Here is a 23,065-nt window from a genome sequence, read left to right as displayed (position 1 = left end):
AGACGTTTCACCTTGTCCCCGTGTCCCCTCAACAATTCACTAAAACTGTAAATATGTCCCGCTTTCAACTTTTACGATCACTAAAAAATAAAGCATCCTCAATGTCGTCCTAGCTACCGTCTCTGGTATCGTTTGTTGTATTCCCAATAAGACACTGCAGAGAGGAACCACTTCAAGATGAATTCCCGATATTTTCATTCTAGAGGTCTTTCAGTAAATAAGCTGCAGTGGGCATAACAATAACTTCACATTTGCTTGTGCTTTATGTCACCCTAAGCTGTCTTCTCATGTTTCGCTTTCAACAGGTTAAGATTCATGTTTTTCTGTCATTTCTAAGAAAGAAATGACATATCTTGCTTATTATTCCTTATCATTAATTTTCAGACAAAAGGGTTGAGCACCTCCTACACAAAAAAATCACAGATACCCGGTCCACACCCCAAATCTAATATTTTCAACCAATCTTGGTTAAAGAGAGCATGCCCTTGTTCTAAAGCAATCTCCACAGACTATTATTATTTAACTATACAAATAATGGAGGAACAGACATTCATGCTGTGTTTTAAATGGACTCTAAGAATCTCTGATAAATCATGCAAGAGCATGAATAATTTTATTTTAAATATTAATAATCATTAAAAAATAGGAGTTCATAAGGTGGATAGAAAAGGCTCAGCAGTTTTTCTGATGAAACTCTTGGTGGGAAGGATGTAAAATATATTTAATCCCGCAGCATGAAGGCCTGCTGACTAACAGGATATTACATAAATAAATCCACTAGGGGCAGTGAAGAGTCAACACTTCAGTGTACATCTACAGTAAAGTCTTTCCAACAGGACCGGAAGTCTCAATCTACATTTTGTTGTGATGGATCACATTAGCAGTTAAAATGGTGTCGCTAGAATATATTAACACAATATGTAGTGTTTACAGTCCTACGTTTTTTATTAGTTAATGAACTCTTTCCACGGCACTGCAAGCTTGGCTGCCCCGCACTATATTTGAGCTTCATAAAGTATATTTTTTACTCTCCCTTAGGCTACATCATCTCGAATAAATGTATTCCTCTCACAAGGCATACCAGAAACGTACTACCATGTGGTTCAGTGCTGCAATAGAAAGGGAAAAGCATGCACTATACAGTTTTCATTTGTGCTGTTCATGCTATCAAACTGTCACCATGATTCTCTGCCTGTGGCATGTAATTGTACATGCTATCGATTTCATCAAACATAAACTTATACATTTTGGTAGCAGTTTGCGCTATCGACAAAGCGTCCTGCGCTCTATGAGATTTTGGGAAACGAGCACTACCTGTCTGCCCCCATAATTCCCCACATCTTCTTATTACACGGATCCTCTTCAGCAAATGGAAAGGTAAAATATTCATTCCCATAGCAGTGCCTGACAGATTCCTGATAGCTAAGGATACACAAATGCAGACCCACTATTTGTTGTTTGGTAATGGACATCTCAAACCAAGAAAAAGTGATGGTGGGTTGTGCTACCAAAAATGGCAATGAAGATCTATCTATCTATCTATCTATCTATCTATCTATCTATCTATCTATCTATCTATCTATCTATCTATCTATCTATCTATCTATCTATCTATCTATCTATCTATCTATCTATCTATCTATCTATCTATCTATCTATCTGCCTTTTTACACCTGGTAACTTCATGCATTTTCTATGATCGGATCGCTATCTGATCTGTTACAACTCACATTTGGCCACATAAATGTGTCTTGGCAAAACGAATATGAATCCAATCTTCTATTTTTGCACAAAATGCAAATACACAATTCATTATAAAGAAGACGTTTATGCAACAAAAAGCAGCACTTACTGTATGTTGTACTGTATAATGGACAGGGGGCGCGCTCTCCTTGCTCAGCATGAGCTTTAGTGCGCAGTACAGAGCAGCAGGAGAGTGACAGCGCGATGATTTAACGTACAGGTCCATGATGTAGAAAACCGTTCACAAAACTATCTCTAAAAGTTTTATTTCTTTGTTTAATGTCATTCGAGTTTGTCATTGGACTCTTTTATTGGTTCTAGGAAGATATTTTAACCCGCTTTCGTCGCTCCATAAAGCAATGAGGGTGTTTGTTTGTTTGCCTCTGCCGGCTAACTTCCGGGTAGCGTGCTTACGTTTGGGAGGAGTTATACGCTGAGATGTGGTTTCATCAACCAGATTTATTTACACTTGTCCAGTTTCGTCTGAAATGCGTCCCAGACGACCTCCTGAAGTGGTCTGAGCGATCGGATCTCGAAAACGTTCTGGAGGACATTTACACCTGGTCTTTTTACGATCGGATAGCTATCCGATCAGAGAAAACACACAAAGTGACCAAGTGTAAAAAGCACCTTAATCTACTGTATCTATCATGTCTTCACAAATAAATATGCGTAAATCAAAACATTTTTTAACTAAACTATTTTCTATTCATTTCTAAATACTCCTTTTTCAGGTCAACAAGGAGTATTTTCAAAATGTCTCTAATTCATCATGAATATGGCTTAATTTCCTCTACTGAGACTTCTGCCTCTTATTGCACAGCAGGTTAGCGGTGGTGAATTATCTGACTACCATTTTAGGCGTGGGGGGTGAAATGGCTGGGGTTATAATTGTAAAGCTCCCTGGATCTGAATTTAGAGATATAGCCTTCACTTTTTTTCCGAAGTGAGTTATAGCTATATTAAGAATGTCTCAAGTCGGGAGTTAAATCAATTCCGTAGTGAAAAAATCAGGGGGAAATCAGATCACACTCTCAATTATGAGCAGCTGAGGGATATTTGCACTGGCAAATTGATCCAGTATTGACAATTAGCACTAAAGGTGACCTTTGGCGTAAACCATTCATTTCTGCTAAATGCAAGTGACTAAGTGCAGCAATATAAAAAGAAAAGAAAGATGAAAGTAAATACAACTCTTGAAAAATAAAAAGCCTACATAATAGCAAAAAACACCAGAATGTGTTTTTGTTTTGCCTAAGAAGCAGAGAGCGAACGCTTCAGTCTTCGGCCTCTACTTGCATCAATCGGAGTGCCTCTCACGCTGAGAGAGAAGGCAGTGGACAAAGCTCCCGAGTCTGATGTCCTTTATGGCGCTGCGCAATTGACTTCAACCTGAAAGGGCTGTCGCTGGGAGCCGACCTGGCCTTCACTGCACACACACAGAGCATGGGCTCCTTACATCCACGACCAACGCTGTGAGCTCAGTGTGAGGGTAACCAGCAGTCGTCTGTTTCCTTTTACCAGACTTCAGAGGTCGAAAGGCTCTTGTTGGAAATCAAATGACACGCATCGACAAATAGAGAAAGGAGCCACTCAGGGTCAGAGAGTTTTACTAAGATCTGATTTATTCCTTAAGAACGGATGCGTATCACATGGTCAGCTTGTTTAACAGCCTCAATAAAACCTCACATCAGCTATATGCACTGTGACCATTCAAACGCTACATAAAATCCTCATCTTAATCTCTATCACGGTTTCTCACCTGTACCGAAAGATGACACTCGTGGGGCTCTTCAATCCTCTTTATCCATCTACATTTCAACAGAAACTTTTTCAAATCATTAAGTCTCTGATCCTTTTCAAGTCTTTCCTCCATGGCTCCGCCTTTTTCTTATCTATCACAAGCAGGTGATAGGTTTCAAGCAACCCCTATCCACAGAACTTCTGCTTATTGATATCCGCCATTTTCCAAGTCACCGCCGGCATCGCCAAGCACGCTACCCTCTGGTCCCTTCAGCCCTGAGCAAATCACGTTAGCCCTTCTTCCTGCAGGGGTGCCCTGGGGTGAGCTGGCTGAATAACATCTATCAACACCCTGAAGTGAAGTGCTCGAGGTTTGGGAGGTGAGGAGATTAGCTGTTAGGCAAAAAAGTGTTACAGTGCAACATTACTATCTATCGTGGGTTGTGGGTGTGAGAGAGTGTTTACGTGTGAAGATAAGTGCGCTTGGTGAATGTCAAAAGGAAGTAGTATGTAGAAGAACCAAGCTTTAATTGCTAAGGGAGTTGCAATCACAGTCCCGGATTGGTGATATGATAACACTCATTAATTACTGTGGTAACGAAGGATGTGTTTCTGTCAATATCGCAGGAACTTAATATGACAGCTAAAACAATGGAGGGAAATGATGTGGAGGAACAAAAAAATGGCCCAGCTTCATTGGAGGTAAGGAATAAATTACGGGCGAGATCATTTACTATGTGAGAAGGAAAGAGAGAAAAACTTAATCTTTGTCCAGCTTTCGTATTCACTACCGTCGTCCTCCTGTCTTGCTCATTTGCTACTTCACAGATTCACCCTCTTTCTGCTTTTAAAATTTCATGACTGAAAATAGGTAATTTAATCTTCATTAAACATACAAGGCTCACTTTTCTCCTCTGCCTGGGTGAATTAACTAGTAGACTAGAGACGGAATAGACGGTGGGATTCAAACGCCATAACTCTCAAATGCATTACATCATTACGTTTTAATAGACCATTCCTACTTACAGTATATAAAAGTCAAACTATCATACCCGAACCCAAGGAAACTTTTGACGGACAAAAGAGTGAAGGTGAAAGCCCAGGAAGTGAAGGTTAGAGATTTTAATGACTTGGAAAGGCAGTAAATAAATAAGATTGTCTCCATCAGAAATCTGATTGATGTTGCTTTTGGGATGCCCCAAATGAAAGAGCTACTCAGCCTGTGGCTTTCATCTGCGACTAGAGAAAAATCAATGCCAAGGATGTATGAGCAGCTACCTGTGTCTATCTCCTAGAGTACATGTAAAAGTGGACAGACAGAAAGCTTTCTTGCAAAATGCAACTTTCAAGGTCACCTCTAAGTTCAACTAGTGTTTTAAACACAAGCAAATGCTTTGTAGGGTTCATAGCACGGGCAAAAACACATTTAGAGGTAAAAATTCATCCTTAAATGTAGGCTGTAAACGGTCAAAGATAATCCGACAGGGACAACAAAAGCCAGATAACCATATTTGTCATCTCACTACAAAGAATTACATCACCAGTCTCTTAAGCCTATTCTGGAAAATTTAACAATGAGATAAAACCAGCTTGAGTTTTCAGGACGTGTGCATTTGAAGACCGCACGGTTTAGATCAAGGCAACAACAGAAAACCATAAAAGCACAAAGGAAGTCACAAAACATGGTGGGAATCAATTTGTGCTATTGTGAGGCCAGCAACTGTGGCAAGCAAAGCTAGACATACAGCATCTATGTACTGTGGGAACCACCATAGCAAAATATAGGTCAGATCTGACCATGGTCTTGCACACCTCTTTATCATCCCCAGAGTTTTACATTTGTGGCACCATTAAAATGTATTATTGATTTACCATATCCCTACTGATATATTGGTTGGATCATTACTGATTATAGTTGTGCTATCATATGAACAAAGACTGATCTACATTAATGCACATGGTACTGAACCTACAGTAATTGGTATAACCTGTAAGGTTTCATGTTTTACTGTTGTCTACTGTTTTGTCATGTCTTGGTGGTTTCTTTATTGCTACATGTACAATAAATAATTGTCAATTTCAAATGAATCATTTTAAATAATTTTATTCACAAATTTCTAGTCTCTGTACTCCTAGAGCACTTAAAGGATTAGTCAATTTTCTTCCAAATAATTTACTCACCACCATGTCATCCAAACTGTTGATGTCTTTCTTTGTTCAGTCGAGAAGAAATTATGTTTTTTGAGGAAAACATTCCAGGATTTTTCTCATTTTAATGGACCCCAACACGTAACAGTTTTAATGCAGTTTCAAAGGACTTTTAAGCGATCTCAAACGAGGCATAAGAGTCTTATCTAGCGAAACGAATGTCATTTTTTACAAGAAAAATAAAAAAATATGCACTTATAAACCACAATTTCTCATCTATCTCTGGTTCTGTGACGCGACAGCGCGACCTCACGTAATTGCATAATGACGTGGAAAGGTCACGTGTTACATATATGAAACGCACATTTGCGTACCATTTTAAACAATAAACTGACACAAAGACATTAATTAGTATCATTCGACATACAACTATGTCAAAACGGTCCTCCTTCTTCACACTTGTAAACACAGGGGCGTATTTTTGCATACGTCATCTGTGTCCTCTTGACGTGATGATGTATTACGTGAGGTCGCGCTGGCGTGTCACAGGACCGGAGGAAAATAAGAAGTTGAGGTTTAAAAGTGCATATTTTTTTCTTGGCAAAAATGACAATTGTTTCGCTAGATAAGACCCTTATGCCTTGTTTGAGATCGTTTAGAGTCCTTTGAAACTGCTATTTTAAAGTGCATTAAAACTGTTAAGTGTTGGGGTCCATTAAAGTCCATTAAAATGAGAAAAATCCTGGAATGTTTTCTATAAAAAAACATAATTTCTTCTGGACTGAACAAAGAAAGACATCAACATTTTGGATAACATGGTGGTATGTAAATTATCTGGATTTTTTTTAAAGAAAATGTACTTATCCTTTAACTCTTTCCCCGCCATTGATGAGTTAACTCATCAAATAAAAGAAACGCTTCCCTGCCAATGACAAGTATTTCTAGCAATCCGCAATACCGCTATTATCTTCCGCAACTTATACAACCCGTAAGCAATGTCTCATGTGAAAGAGTAAGAACTCCGTGTATGTTTTAAAGATTGCTCTGCATCTGATCTCTATCAAAAGTTCTTCTAAAAAATTTAATTATTTGATGAATTTGAGGTTTTTGAAGAAACCTACCCATATTTGAGAGGTGATAAGAAGACAACTAATCAAGGTAGGATGAAACAACTGGCTGGCAACTTTTTTTTTGTTGAAGTTTTTTTTTTTTTGAAGGTTTTTTTTTTTTGCTGGCAACTTTTTGTAAAAATGCAGGAAAAGAGTTAAAGCTTTGTCTGCTTAAACCTGCGATCAAAACAAATAATTTATAATTTCATTATGCATGTTAAAACCTTGCTGATCCAGATGTTGAATTACACAGATGCATAATAAATGGTTCCTGTAATATATCAGTAAACAGCAGAAATCTTCAAGATAAAACACAATACATTCACATCATAAATAAAGTGCACATTCGCCAAACAGCCGAGTGCTATTGAATATACTTTTCACAGGCATTTCTACAGCAATGCCATTCACACAGGCGTGCAAAGCATAACTGTGAGAGGGATTTAGGAGGGAGTGTGTCGTGCACATATTAACAAGTCATTTCAAGCACATAAAATATAAAAGCCGTGCATATGCACTTTAAAGACCCACATGCGCGCGATCGCTCTAGACACTGTCATAGCTGTTTTAAAGTAGGCCAGGGCAAGGAAGTCTAGAATCTATTAAAAGTGTGCAATTTGATACTCTGTGCATGAAGTGACACGCTCTAACAGAATTTAAAGCTTTTCAAAAAGAGAAGGAGGAAAATATGAATAGGTATTAAGGAAAGCAATGACCCTATAGACAGATCAGTTGTATTAGCCTTCCACAGGTGTGGACGTGCCGCCATGCTTCATCACAGCAAGGCTGTGCTGGGAGACCGCAGCTAAAGGCAACAGACAAACTAACCTGAGCTCCAACTGCTGGAAAGATCCAAAGCTGATTCACATTAATCCACTACTAACCTGTTTGTTTATTTGGGTAACATTTCCAAAAATAAAATAAAGAAATAATAATGGTTTGGTCCTGATTCTTAAGAATCACATTCTGCTGTTCTGACTATAAACAACTCGAATTTGAATTTGAGTTGGAGAAGCCAATTATATATTTTTCCTCTTTGTCTAAACATAGTCTAGGAAAGAAAACCCTGCACACCTAGTTGTGGTGCTCAGTATAGTTTGTCTATAGTTTAACCCAGATGTGTCTGAGTCTGGGAAATAAGCAAGTCTTTTGGGAAGGAGAGCAGGGCAAGGGGGTAAACATAGATTCAATTTGTTACCATGGTTAGCACCCGGCCACCAAGGTGCAGAACCGGAAGGGCTTTGATCACCTGCAACATTGACGAGGTGGAAATTGACAGACAGAAGAGTGAGAGAGATAGAGAGAGAGAAAGAGGGAGAAACGTCAAACAAAAGGTATTTCAGGAGTTCGTAACCAATTATCCACTCCAAAACCCTCAGTGTTGTCAAACCTCAGCCCACACACTCACCAGAAACAGCGCAAAAAGAGAGAGCGGGCGAGACTGAAAAAGAAAGAGAGGGAGGAAAACGACACGGAGCAAAAGAAAGCGATCTGCGAGACAGAGATGAGATAGAAGAGAGAGAAAGAGCAGGTCTGAGAGAAACTGAGGTTTAATCTCTTCTCCCTTAAATGTCAGTCTTATTTAAACAGATGTCACAGAGATTGGACCGCACGCTGGATGTAGTAGGTGAGTTTGGAGCATGCGGCTCTCTCTCTCTCTCTCTTTCTGGACGTGGCTGCCTGGCTGGCAGCCTGTGTCAGGTGGCAGCGCTTTGGGGTATACTGCCCTGCGGACTGGGAGACAGGTTTGATATAGCATGACATTTTACTTATTCATGCTCTCTTATTAGAACTCAGCCCTGACACAAAGGATCATGGGAAGAACCCTTGGTGAGACGAGATGAAAAACGGCACAGGGACAAATCACTGCTCATGTGGCGTGTTGCTGTAAGTGTGACATCTGGGGCAGGCATGTAAATTGTTATGGAGATGGGTTATGTTTGTTGTGACCACAAAGTTTCCTTCCTTGGAACTGAGCAGTGATGTTTTTTCCGGCGTGTGTTTTCTTAATGATGCTGGACTTGTTTTCTGTCACACTGTAAATAACATACATCTCATTACATCCCAGGGGAATTTCTAATGACACAAGCGAGTTTATGCATAGTAAGCATATGTGTGAAAAAGTGACTTATTGGGGCCATCGCTGTTCTGGAAAAGCGCAGCAGTTATAGACACTCGTCTATGCCCGTCCTTGGCATTTCAATTCCACGTTGCACCTACAGCAGGTGGTGGGTTCCTCCTCCCTCGGGTCTGTTCGATTCATCATAGCGGGATGGAATATGTTAACATTAAGATTATGTTAAACCGCCCTCTGAGGACCCAGAGTCTACAATCAATTTCAGTAATCAGTGACTTATGAATGGTAATGCGGCAATGAATCCAATATGAAAACATAATGAGAAGTTTCGAAACGGGGACATACAGAAGGGCATTAAATTAAGTGGAATTTAAAAAAACCATTTCGTTGTTACTAGTGTGATGAAATTTAAAGCAAGAGGAGTTGCCAAGGTGCGAGTGCAGGTCTTACCGTTGCGTGGGGTTCTTTTCCTTCGGTCACGGAAGGCTGCTCCAGACTGCAAGGCTTCCATGAGGCTGTCCATCACTCCTGTCTCATCACCTTCTGAAAAGACGACATAGCGTGTGTCAGAGCTAAGATTCATGTAAAACACACATACAGGTACACATACTGTAAGTGAATCCACTGATCTGTCTTTTACAAAAAAACGACTAACCACAAGCTGGAGTAATGTCACGGTAGAAGGCAAGGTGAATGAGGCAAAGGGCAAAGAGTACAATGTGGATCCCTAAAGGCACAAACGCTCTGAAGCGACGGATAACGCAGAGGATGCCAGAGGATGAAAGTGTTCGCTGATGGCCATTGACAGGTATTCGCTATGCGGCTTGCACAGGGGAGCTAAGTGCTCTTTACCAAGATTTAGTGTGGAGTCGGTCAATACAGGGGCTTTTTATCATTGTTCGATGACAGTGGGATGCACCTCGAAAGCGGCAGTCACCAAAGTGCTATGCGTCTTTATGGCAAATGGTGTTTGATTTGAAAAGACAAAGTGTCTTGTTCCCTAACCATGCGTATGCATGTATTCCTGCGTAAAGATTAGAAACTTTGCAGTAGTCATGATTCATCAGTGGATGCTATTAATTTTATTTATACATTTATAAAAACCAACAGAAGCCACACACAAAAATGAAAGATTCCCAGTAGCTTTAGATATAAAATGTTGAGGGGACACTTCACTTTTTTTGAAAATATGCTATTTTTTACCGTTTTGGAGTCCATTCGGATGATTTCTGGGTCTGGCGGTACCACTTTTAGCATAGCTTACCATAACCCATTAAATCTGATTAGACCAGGGGTCTTCAACGTTTTTTGGGTCGGGGACCCCTTAGATGAGAGAGGCATGGAGCAGGGACCCCCTGATACTAAATGTGTAAAACTGATATTTAAGTAATCAGTGAGGTACGAGAGGCTGCTTTTTCGTATTAGGCACAACTGAAAGTGGGGTAAAGTACAACTATTGACCAATCAGAATCAAGGACTGGAACTGTTTTATAAATAGAAACAAACCATATTGTCACACAGCCATACTATATTAAGACAATACAATAACACTATTATGCTGTTGTTGTACATGCATAATTTTTGTTAAAGTAGATTTAGTTTTAATAATATTATTTTAAGGTTTTTGCAGTGTAATAGATTTTCATTTTACTGTGAATTAGACAAGGGCTTTCAGTTTATAAAGATGACTGATCATGGTGAATGGCACAAAGACTGTCTATTCTGGTGGAGATGGAGGTTGTGCTGCTTTATAATTCAGAGGTTTGTTGCCTTTCTCGTGTATCGTCATTGTCACAAGTTTGAGTAACGCAGGTTTATTTTCTGCATATCTTCATATCAGACTCAGGAGAACAACATGCAACGAGTCCGCACGCATCTCTTCGGGGCAACTTTTTGAGAAGCGGATTTCAACCTGACTATAAATCTTATACAAAGCACCATCACGGCGCGCGTTTCATTCACTTTTAAATGCGAGCTATAGTTTTATTGCAGCTTATAATGCAGACGCGGTGTGGTGTAATTTGCCTGTTGAATTAGCGCTTTTTAAATCTGATCCGCGTGAAACGCCGTCCAAGTTCAGAAATATAGATGAGACAACATGTCGCGCTGATTCTAAAATAACATTCTGAAAGAAAGACACACATGCCTGTAAGATTTACCTGTTTTATGATGAATTTTCTGTCGCTACTGCTGCTTCCTAAGTGGACATTAATAATCTTCAGATATTTTATTTTGGTCCGCTGGCTAAACTGAATGCGCACCTATGCGGCCACGCACGAGCACAACTTAAAGGGGACATGTAACGTTTTGTACATATATTTTACGTTTTAAGCAAAAAATTGCTTGTGGTTAAACATCATTTGGCGGACCCCTTGCAGTCCCGCCCCGGTTGAAGACCCATGGATTAGACCATTAGCATCGCGCTAAAAATAACCAAAAAGTTTTGATATTTTTCCTTTTTAAAACTTGACTCTTCTGTAGTTACATTGTGTACTAAGACCGACAGAAAATTAAAAGTTGCAATTTCTAGGCAGATATGGCTAGGAACTATACTTTCATTGGTGTAATAATCACAGACTTTGCTGCCGTAACATGGCTGCAACAGGCGTAGTGATATTATGCACTGCTCGAAAATTGTCCCCTTGGTTACTTATAATAGCAGGGGACTATTTTCAGTCGCTGCGTAATATCATTGCGCCTGCTGCAGCCATGTTACGCTACCAAAGTCCTTTATTATTACCCCAGAATGAGAGTATAGTTCCTAGCCATATCGGTCTAGAAAATTGCAACTTTTAATTTTCTGTCTGTCTTAGTACACGATGCAACTACAGAAAAGTCAATTTTTAAAAAGGAAAAATATCGAAACTCTCTGGTCATTTTTAGCACGATGCTAATGATCTAATCAGATTCAATGGATTGTGTTAAGCTATGCTAAAAGGGCTAGCACCAGACCCGGAGGTCAGCTAAATGGATTCCAAAACGATAAAAATCAAATGCTTTAAAATGGTCCTAATATTTACCACTTAGGTACAGTTATAAATACATTTGTACCTTTGATGTACTAGCATGCACTCTTTTGCACAATAAGCACCTTTGAAGTACTATTATGAACTCTTCACTGCCCCAGTGACAGCTAGGGACTATTTTGACTATATTTCCTTACAGTGTATACTATGTAATGTAATTGAAATTAATAAGTCAAACTTATTGTAACAAAGTACAGATTTGTTACAAGCAACAGTGCATTCTTAATACATTCCTCTAATTTTTCTTAATTTTGAAATGCACTTTTTTGGCATGAGCATATGGCGCACAATTTTCAAAGAATCAGTCAACGATGAGGCTCATAAATAAGCTTTGGGTACCTTATCTGGGTCATCTATCTTTACCCAGCATTAATGAAATCGAGGGTCTCCACTACATCACAGGGGTCCGGCAGAGGCATTGATTTAAACTAGAATCATTATGGTGCCTTCTTGTTATGTGTTGGATCCTTTCATCAATTCTTTTGTGTACATGATCGAGCCACTCTTGGGAAATATTTAGTGGATGGGTTGGGATTTCGAAGTCTGCCTTGGCAGAGAGCTAACGTCTGTGGCAGAGATGCTGGTAGCTCTAGGCAGCAGTTTCAGGCGTGTTAATCAATCTTTTGTTTCCTCGCACATTCAAAGTAGATGACAGTCAGCAAATTGAATTTATAAAGAGGAAGAAAGTTGACACAGCTACATAATTAATTTCAGAAAATGCCACACACTCTCTACACAGGCAGAATTGCACAAGTGCTTGTATTTCTCTGCAAGCAGCACAGCGTCTTACACGGGTAAACAAAGCCAAATTAAACAAAGCCAAAATATTTAGATTCAAACTCACAAATCAAACCAAAGCACAAGGTGGATTAAATGAAAATAAAATGATTTGTGATCACTTCTGTCTTGGCTCCTACCATGTCGTTTTGTACTCGATACTCTTTTTCCAGGGATACTCAGAAACCAAAGTAGTAGATCACATAGCATGTTGTGTTTAATAGCTACCTAGATTAAATCAAACTAATTAAACTAGCTACAAACTAGAACAGAACAAGGTTGGCTTATCTCTAATTGCTCCTCAACACCTTCGCTGATAGCTTTGCTCATTGGTTTAAGAGCTGGATCTTTCCATCCTTTCGTCCTCTGAAAGGATCTGAAAGTTTGTTAACGCCCCCAAAACATGTCCACATCAATCTGACGCCCAAGCTGGGTGTTTGGGGGCAAGTAAACATTTATTACAAGCACCGTGTTTCTGGAAACTTCTCAACAGCTCCTTCATTTCCTTGTTTTTGGAGGCCTAGGCATCACAAGGGGCACCTGACACTTTGATCAATTTGTCCTACTTCCTGCTTGCTTAACTGTAACACAATTCATCATCTGCAATGGCCAGGACAGGAGAGCCAGGGAGGCTGGGTTCAGAGGATCTCAGACACGAGAAAGCAAAATTACTAAAATGGGAAACATGCTCCCATGCGACCCATGACTGCTCCATTAACAATGTCCTATTGGGCCATGCTTCTACTAGAACCAGCTGGACTCATGATCTCTCCACATGGATCTAAAAGAAACTGCCTGAGCATATGGTCTACATTATTTCTCCGTCTCATCAGTGTGGCATGTAGTAAAAGCACAGACATAAATTGCAAATATAGATTGATTAGGGTGGTTAATAGATTTAAAGACTGGTAAAAAATATATTATTATATAAGGAACACATATTCTGTACAAACACTGAGATGATATGACATCATTAAGCCAGATTTGTTTGCATTGTTTTAAGATACAAAAAAAGTAAAAGTAGTCAGTTCAAATCACACAATAAACAAGAAACAAAAATAAAAAAAGAAATAAAAAAAATTTGTAGAGACCTGAAGATTTTTTTTGTAATATTTTTATCTTTAAATGTAAAGTTAGCAATTCCTAGCTCATCTTAAAAGTCAATGCTTGCACTTTAAAAAATCCAACTTCAAAATTGTTCTTTCAACAAAGATAATTAATTAAATTGAACAAAGTTTTTTTTGTTGAAGGAGTTCAATTTATTATTATGCGTTTACTGAATGAAATAAGCATAATCATCCAGCTAACAAATATTATTTTGTTGACTGGACTTAGGTATGTACGTTTTTGTCTAACTCGTTCACGCAACTTGCCAAACTGAGTAATCTGAACAAACAATAAAAAAAAACAATGTTCACTTCTTTGGTTAATATTTATTTAAAAAGATGACTGTTTTAAGGTTTGCTGGCTTTATTTATGTTGTTATGTTGGTAATGTTAGTTATATGTTGTATTTAGAGTTATTTTGAAAGAATAATGTTTGTTTATTGTTACCATGATTGAGAAGTGTGTGTGCCATAGTTGTATTAACAAAGACATTTTAAAGTTGTGAAAATGCAAGATATCAACAGACTGAATGCTGATAGAGAAAACCTATTACTAAAACAGTCATTACTGTTCACACTATTGCCAATAATGATAACAATAACTATAAAGATAACTAGCGTCCACACCAACAGACGATAACAATAATGTTACGTTCACTTTAAGCCCATGTAATGCAATGTTATAATCTTGAAGATAAATGCTGTCAACCAGGTGTTTCTTTACATTTCGCAAAGACACAAAAGGAAAACAGATAATTTTTGGTACATGAAATTTCTCAAAGAGGAAGGGAGTTGCTCAGGGAGACAAATTTCATCTATGCCGCCGTATGAGTCGGTATCAGTTTCCAAGTATCTCAGACAAAAATAATCATCAAGATCCAAACAACATTCAGAAACTCATTTAATGCCAGAGACCATTTGGATTCCCAATTATTGTTCTGTAACTTTATTTATTATTATAGTCATGGTGTGGATGTCACTATTCTCTTATCTTTCAAAAATCATTTATTGTCCATAGTGTGTAATGGCCCTTAAATCATACTGTATGTATGAAGAATATAGACAATATGTATAAAGAATAATTATAAATATATGCATGAACGTGTGGTCACGTGTGGTGTATAAAAGACTGTACTGTAGGTCTATCCTTATTTAATTTATATTAAAGTATCCTTTATTGCAAAGGTGTTGTATTATAAGTTATTGTTAAGTTTTTAAGAAGGCAAGTGACCGTTTTGAAATATAATATATAAAATATGTACAGTTTGAACATTTTGACAGAAACTGTGATTTTTGTAATGCTCTATTTATTTGCCTAATAAATTGCCTAATAAAGGTGCTAGACATGTGCTTTTTCTTATGTCATAATAACTCATGATAAAGTACGTGCTAAGACAGGTAGGCAATATTACTGTCATCTCTTAGCAGCAAAAATGTTGATAATATTCAGTTATTTCCCACAAATATGTTCTTTCAAACTGTCTCATTTAATGAATCTGTTCAAAATAAGTAATGGATGGTTCACTTCATCACATTAAAAATCTTCGTAGAAGTCCCTGTGGCATTTAGACGTTTAAAAGGCTTTCAACAAAAAAAAAAAACAAGAACAAAATTCTAAGGTAAAACGTAACCAAATGTTGCTTTTAATTTCTAAGAATTGTTAGGATGGTATGTACATGCACAAATGATGAAAGGTTTCTTATTTTTAGTGAAAAAATATGTATTATTTTTTACTGGTCTGCCACAACTAGTGTATAAATGCATATCACGACAAATAGACTGCATATACGAGGAGCTCGGATGCAAAACCATGTTCATTTTGTAGTAAAATTATTTGATGAATGTATAATTTGTGTTAAGAGCATTCGGTTAAAGAGGTAGTTTATCCGAAAAAGAAAATTCTGTTATCATTTACTCAGTCTCATGTTGTTCTAAACCTGTATGAATTTCTTTATTTTGGGGGCTATTTCACTGACTATTGTAATAAGCTTAGAGAATAAGGAATAAAAATGCAGTTCCACAACCACAGTTCATTTTCGCACTAAGGTACCAGCCCTATACTGTACTTGCAATGCACTGAATCCCCCCTGTTGTGTGTCTCTTTCAACCATCTATCTCTTTACTGTCTTGGTATCAGGTGGTACTTTGGCCCTCAGGCTGCTGCCAAATGTACCAGAATGCCCTGGGGTCCTGTTCAGTCTCTCCAATATATTTATGGGTGCACTATCACATTTTTAATTAGGGGATAACAAGCACAGTCCTCTGCTGGATTTGTGAACTTCACACATCAGATTAGCTTTCTCAACAAGCACCCTGGTGGAGGGTAGAAGCTTATCTTCCACAACACAGGGGGGAAGAAACAGGGAGGAGAAAAACAAAGTCAAGTGTCACGACGAGTAAGAAGAGGCAGTGGGGGGAAAAGGGTTTGCGTGTGAAATAATGTATTTGTGTATACGCTTGGATTGTGTGTGTGCATGTGTGTAAATGTAATTGTGTGTGGCATCACAACATCTGGAGGACCGAGTCATGGAGAAGGGCTGCCGGAGCGAGACTGTGCAGGTCGTAAAACCCCCAGTGAGACACTCGACGGAGTGATCCGGATGACATTTAATTATTTCTACACTGTATGCACGTCCACGTCTGGCCACGCAGCCCCTCTTCTTTCCTTTGTCATGCTTGCTATCAACCTCAGAAAACTAGTAATGCGTTTCTGGCACTGTATGTTTACCTGCGCTTTGCAAGAACGAAGACGTTGCAGCACATAAACCAGATCATGAGGATTATAAGATTAAAATGTGAAGAAAAAAACATACACACACTTCACAAAATCCTAAGAAAACAACTGTTCAGAGAACTGTCTTCACAAGATGTTTAAAAGGACACTTCACTTTTTTAAAAATATACTTATTTTCCAGCTCCCCTAGAGTTAAACATTTGATTTTTACCGTTTTGAAATCCATTAAGTTGATCTCCGGGTCTGGCGGTACCACTTTTAGCATAAATTAGCACAATCCATTGAATCTGATTAGACCGTTAGCATCACGCTAAAAATAACCAAAGAGTTTCGATAATTTTCCTATTTTAAACTTGACTCTTTCGTAGTTACATAGTGTACTAAGACCGACAGAAAATTAAAAGTTGCGCTTTTCTAGGCAGATATTAGGACTATACTCTCATTCTGGTGTAATAATCAAGAACTTCACAGCTGTAACATGGCTGCAGGAGGCGCAATGATATTACGCAGCGCCCGAAAATAGTCCCCCTAGTATCTTTTAATGGCAGGGGACTATTTTTGGGCAGTGCGTAATATCACTACGCCTGCTTCAGCTATGTTACAGCTGCAATGCCTTGATTATTACGCCAGAATGAGAGTATAGCTCCTAGCCATATCTGCCTAGAAAATCACAACTTTTTATTTTCTGTCGGTCTTAGTACACGATGTAACTACAGAAAAGTCAAGCTTTTAATAGGAAAATATCGAAATGGTTATTTTTTGGATTGTGCTAAGCTATGCTAACTCTGGGGAGCTGGAAAATGAGTATATTTTTTAAAAAAAGTGGAATGTCTCTTTAATTTATAGATGAAATCTCTTTAAGATAGAGCCACCCCACACATACGCAACCCAGGCAACGATGTCGGTTAGTGGACACGCCCCTTATACTGCTGATTGGCTACAAGTGTGTTTTGGTAGTCGGCCCAACTCTCTTTTCCAAAGCGTTTTTCAGATATCGTGCACTCCGCCTTTAAGAGTCTAATAAAAATGCTCATTTACAAGAAAACATGTTAGACACACGATATGGTTTTGCATCAGAGCTCTTCATATTAGTACCAAATGTATACATATCTGTATACCTAAATGGTAAATAAAGGGTATCGTCCCAGTGAAAGTTTTTGTATATTTTTCTGAGCACAGATACTTAAACGCACAGATGCTTAAACATTAGGTTAAAGGTGGGGTGCATGATCTCTTAAAGCCAATGTTGATATTTGAAATCACCTAAACAAACACGCCCCTACCCCAATAGAATCTGGACCTTCTTTTGACAGCCCGCCCCACACATACGCAACCCAGGCAACGATGTTGGTTAGTAGACACGCCTCTTATACTGCTGATAGGCTACAAGTGTGTTTTAATACTCGGCCCGACTCTCTTTTCCAAAGTTTTTTTTTAAAATCATGCAACCCACCTTTAAGGATTAAAGTAACAAGATGTAAATGTCATCTTACTATCCATCAACCTTTTTTCAAAACCAGCCATAAATTCCAATGCTAAAATTAAGCATTTTACCCTTACAAAATAAGCTTTACACCCCTGTGAAACCACAAGAACTGATGCATTGTTTCTACATATCAAACTGAGCCATTATAACAATTATGCAGCAGTCAAGAAGCTATTTTCCTAAATTCAATTTGCTATCTGTCACCCCTCTACGCTGTTAAGTGAAACACCAAGGATCGATTGAGAATTAAATTTCTGTCTTCTCATGAAGACTATTGCTCTAGAGAGGTTAAAAGGGTATTGTACAAAACTTTTGCCTCTTAATTCCAAACGGCAAACTTTCGTCCAGAGGACACTGTATCTGTACATTAAGGTGTCCTCCCAGTGACCGACTGTCAGCCATAGATGCACAGCTCTCATTTCCACATAAATAAGATCAAAAAAAGACTTTCTGCTTGAAAAGGAAGCAAAAATATGAGAAACTTTAACTTTCTTTTTCCTGTCCTTTGAAAAACAAACGAATCTATCTGTTACCCTGGAGAAAAGCACCTGTGCAATTACACTCATGCACTGGTCGCGCGCTAAGAAGCCAGGTGCATTGTGGGATTGTGTTGTTTTCCTCCCTGCCACTCTTTGTCTGAAAGACTTCTTTTCATTGTAGCCATTGAGAGTGCATTAGCACCCGAGTCAACAGCACTGCCAGTTTCAAACTCGCACCTGTTATGAGGTGCCGTCTCTCCGGAGGATCTGACACGGGATATGACACCGTGACCTGTCAGCTCGCCTGCCGGAGCGGCTCTCTCGTGTGCGCTCGGAGAAAATGAGCCTTGCAGACACGAGAGTAATGATGAAGATGGATGTGGCACCAGAAAGACATTTTGGAGCATTTTGCTGGAACAGCTTGATGTGAAAACCCACTTATGTCCATGCGTAATTAAATTAGGAATGCTTGCACACCCCCTGCTTGAAAGGGGAACTCCCTCTTTCAGTTCCGATAGGCGCCAGGGGGTCTGGGGCTTGGACAATGAGGACCGGAAGGGGATGGATACATTAAAGGCCAATGAGATGTTATAAGGTAGCCAGAGAAGATAACTACTCCACCCAGGTTCTGTTTGTCACTCATTTATGGTGGTTGATTGGTTGGAAATGGAAGTGGATTAGATGGCATGGTTATTTGCTTAAGCAGCGGAGAGAAGAAAACACTGGAGCTACCCTGCATGCATGAATAAATAAAGAAACAAATACAAAAATAAAGCCTCCATCTGGATGGATGTTGTAGGGCTCAGCATTAGAGGTTGTCAAAGACGTTTGGCTTGGGAGGAGGAAAGAGAGGCAGAATAGAGGAAAAGGGTAAAAATGCAAGCTCTAGAAATAGCAATACCTCTGCTGATCCTTCTGTATTTCCCTTGACTTCTAGAATGCCAGATTGTCATGCAGAATAACAGAGTGAAATATTTGTTGACAAAATAATTTTTACATTTGTAGTTGATAATAAAGACGATGCGCATTTGAAAAGATTCATACTGTCAAAAACACATCAGAAAAAAATGTTTGAATGTGCAATGATGTTATGAACCATTGTTGTAATTCTTTAAGTTTCTAGAACACAAAAACCAGCCTCTACAAACTTTGAAGAATTCACAGCACATTTCATTATACTCCATATTTAACAGTTTTTAAATATTTTGCTTACATTGATAAATCTTTTATATGAATGATACTTTTAAACGTCTTTTACGGTATCACCATCAAAAAATAATATTATTTAATTTAACTACAAAAAAATAGTGCATGCTGAAATACTAACTTATAATTATTATTTATTTTTAAATCAATCAATGAATAAACACCCGAATAACACAAAAACCAGCAGCTCTGGCTTTTGAGAGGCCGATCCATTTGCATATTCTTTCCATGCAGCACACAAGGAGAAATAATAGATAGCTGAGATGTATGGCACCCACCCCACATTTTTCATGCCATCTTTCTGTATGCTAATGAATCACCACAGTGGTTTATCAGGTTGGTGATGCTTAGTGATTGTTCCCTGCACTCCTGGCCATCTGCTCGCTGAGATCAGGCCACATGAGCCAGGCTTATCTGAAAATACACTTCATAAATCATCAACCAAGTCTGACACCCACTGAACACTGTAGCAGAGCGTTCATCTCATAGAGGTACAAGACAAAGAGATCACTGTCATTCTTTGAAAGAGAATCTACTGCGCTTAAATCCAAAATCCACAACTTTGGGGTTGTGAAGCCATGTAGGGGTCACGGAAGATTCACTTTGAAATATAAGAGTATGTTTACAAAGGATAAATAATGTGAAACCCGAGCTCACTGGCTATGTTTACATGCACAAAATGTTGTCAATCTGACTGAATTAAATCTGAATGCAGGTTAGTACAGTTTACATTTACCCTAAACATTGCAATCTGATTAAAATGTTTGCTTACATGTACTTTTTATATAATCCAAACCAAACTTCTGCATAAGCTCACAGCCAGGGTTGCCAGATTCGTGTATCAAAATCAGCCAATGGACATTCAAAACTAGCCAAAAAGCATCCCAATAACTATTAAAGACTTTCATGGACCCCAACACTTAACAGTTTTAATGCAGTTTAAAATTGCAGTTTCAAAGGACTCTAGACGATCCCAAACGAGGCATAAGGGTCTTATCTAGCGAAATGATTCTCATTTTGGCAAGAAAAAAATATATACTTTTAAACCACAACTTCTCATCTTCCTCCAGTCGTGTGACACGCCAGCGCGACCTCACATAATATGTCATCACGTCAAGAGGGCGTACGCGAAACTACGCCCCAGTGTTTACAAGTTTGGAGAAAGAGGACCGTTCCGACGTTGTTTTAAGTGGAATGATACTAATAAATGTCTTTGTGTCAGATTATTATTTAAAATGGTCCGCGAATGTGTTTCATATATGTAACACGTGACCTTTCAATGTCATTACGCTTGTCACACAGCCGAAAGGAAAAAGAGAAGTTGTGGTTTGAAAGTGCATATTTTTTATTTTTCTTCCCAAAAATGACAATCGTTTCCTAGATAAGACCCTTATGCCTCGTTTAGAGTCCTCTGAAGCTGCGTTGAAACTGCAATTTTAAACTGCATTAAAACTGTTAAGTGTTGGGGTCCATTAAAGTCCATTAAATGAGAAAAATCCTGGAATGTTTTCCTCAAAAAAAAATATATATATATATATATTTCTTCTCCACTGAACAAAGAAAGACATCAACATTTTGGATGACATGGGGGTGAGTCAATTATCTGGATTTTTTTTAAGAAAATTGACTAATCATTTAACAGCCCAAATACCAATAACTAATAAACGAAATCCTTTTAACAGTTTAGCCTAAATCTGAACTCCGCCAAAAAGCAGAGGACTTGGCAACGCACACAGCATCTCTTATCGAGTTCACGCTTTATCTCTGGATACACGAAAAAGTCAAAGTTGAGTTTTCAGATATAGGCAATGAAAACCGACTTTTTGAAAGGCAAACGCTATTTTATTGCTTTATGTAATGTTATATAAGTACACATGCAGAATGTACGGAGCGTGACCCAATAACCTTAATAATGCATGTTGCCATTGTCTTGCTTGAACTTGCTATAGTTTCTGTGACAAGAATCATGTGATACAAAAATTTTCCAAAAATACTACGATTCACTTACATGCATACTTTTTTCCTAATGATAGGATCACAGATTGGACTACACCAGCCCTTTAAATACGATAAAATTTGCATCCGATTGACCTCGGATGTATTAATTAAACCTGTGAAACCAATGAAGTTAATAATAATACAATTGACTAAATAGTTAAACGTGTCGTTATTGCTTTGAATTTTCTGTTTAATGCATAAAACTTCTGCATGTCTAGTACTGTTGTTGTCCTTTTTATTAGATGTGCTAACTCTCCGAGGATTTAGGTTTTGACGACATAATTTTTGGCTCTATGCAGCGAGTTTAATTATTTCTGAGTGACTGCATAGTGGCTCTCCAGGTCCGAACTCTCGACAAGGAATTATTAGAATGTAGACCACCCATGGTTGTAAATTAATGACATGCAACAGTGTGAACGTGTGCTCGGAGAGGAAGAGGGGGTGGATGGCCGAGAAATGGAGGATTCTCTGATGTATCCTCTCATTTCTTCTACGACCTGAGGGAAGGAGCTAAATTAAGTTAAAACGGCTTAAAGTGATTAGGATATTTAGCCTACCCTAATTAGGGATGGTTACACGAAACAGTACTCATAAGGAAAATGGTTTTTCTTATTTGAAAACATATCAAATAAAAAAGTGCCAGTAGGAAAACACACATACATTTTTCCTGTTGGAATGCTTCAAATTCATTTCCTCAACTTGTACTGGCAATATTAATGGAAATATGGCTGATTTCCTGGATGTCACTATGACTTACACAGATGCTTATCTCTGCAAATCAATGGCTCCAGTCCTCGCGTGTTAGATATTTAGAGACGGCTAACTCATCTCCAGCCAGACTGATGGTGAAATTCGCCATGCTATCATTGCCTTATGGCACACAGCCATCCAGCTGCCGATACGGCACAAGCTAATATGCGGTTATTTATTAGAATTGATGCACTACACCAGATAAGCTTGGTGCCCTTGTTGGCATCTTTCAAGGTAATGACAAAAAAAAACTTCCTGAGTGAAATATTTGTTTGGGATCCAGCAGGCTTTGAGACGTAACGTGGCATTCTTCAGAACAGGACGAAGCTCTCTGACTGTGGAGTAAATAACACTCAAGAGCTGATGAGGAACATCGATACACTTATAGGACAGACGCTCATTTCTCAGCACTGACACCGAAGCCTGCAGACAGCCCAGATTTAATATGATAGTTAAAATACAGATAATAGCATACCATACGCGGCTTAGCGTTATGCGACATTACTCATCTAGTCCACTTACTCATAATGACCAATGTGGAAGATGGCATATCTCAGTGACTAATTACAAACATGCTAATGAGAGAAGAGACAGTGGGGTGCATGGCTCTTCACGGGTCTCTGCTTGCATCATACAGACTAACATATTTTAAAGTCATGACCTTTCTTAGAGGACCAAGAATGA

General features: G+C 38.6%; 1 protein-coding gene across 10 annotated transcripts in view; it reads right to left on the bottom strand.

Moving 5' to 3' along the window:
- diaph2 (diaphanous-related formin 2) overlaps positions 1–23,065 on the bottom strand; it is a 510,829-nt gene that overhangs the window by 45,337 nt on the left and 442,427 nt on the right. For 9 of the 10 annotated variants that reach the window (XM_073854348.1, XM_073854345.1, XM_073854344.1 and 6 more), the window contains 2 exons: positions 9,271–9,363; positions 7,942–7,992 (listed from right to left, as the gene is read on the bottom strand). In XM_073854348.1, the coding sequence (XP_073710449.1) occupies positions 7,942–7,992; positions 9,271–9,363 (144 nt within the window). The remainder of the gene's footprint in view (positions 1–7,941; positions 7,993–9,270; positions 9,364–23,065) is intronic. The other variant, XM_073854352.1, reaches the window with a different exon arrangement.

This window comes from Misgurnus anguillicaudatus, chromosome 16 (genome assembly GCF_027580225.2).
Source record: "Misgurnus anguillicaudatus chromosome 16, ASM2758022v2, whole genome shotgun sequence".
Lineage (NCBI taxonomy): Eukaryota > Metazoa > Chordata > Actinopteri > Cypriniformes > Cobitidae > Misgurnus > Misgurnus anguillicaudatus.
The sequence above is the reverse complement of the archived record's forward strand: the minus strand, read 5'-3'. Positions and strand labels throughout refer to the sequence as shown.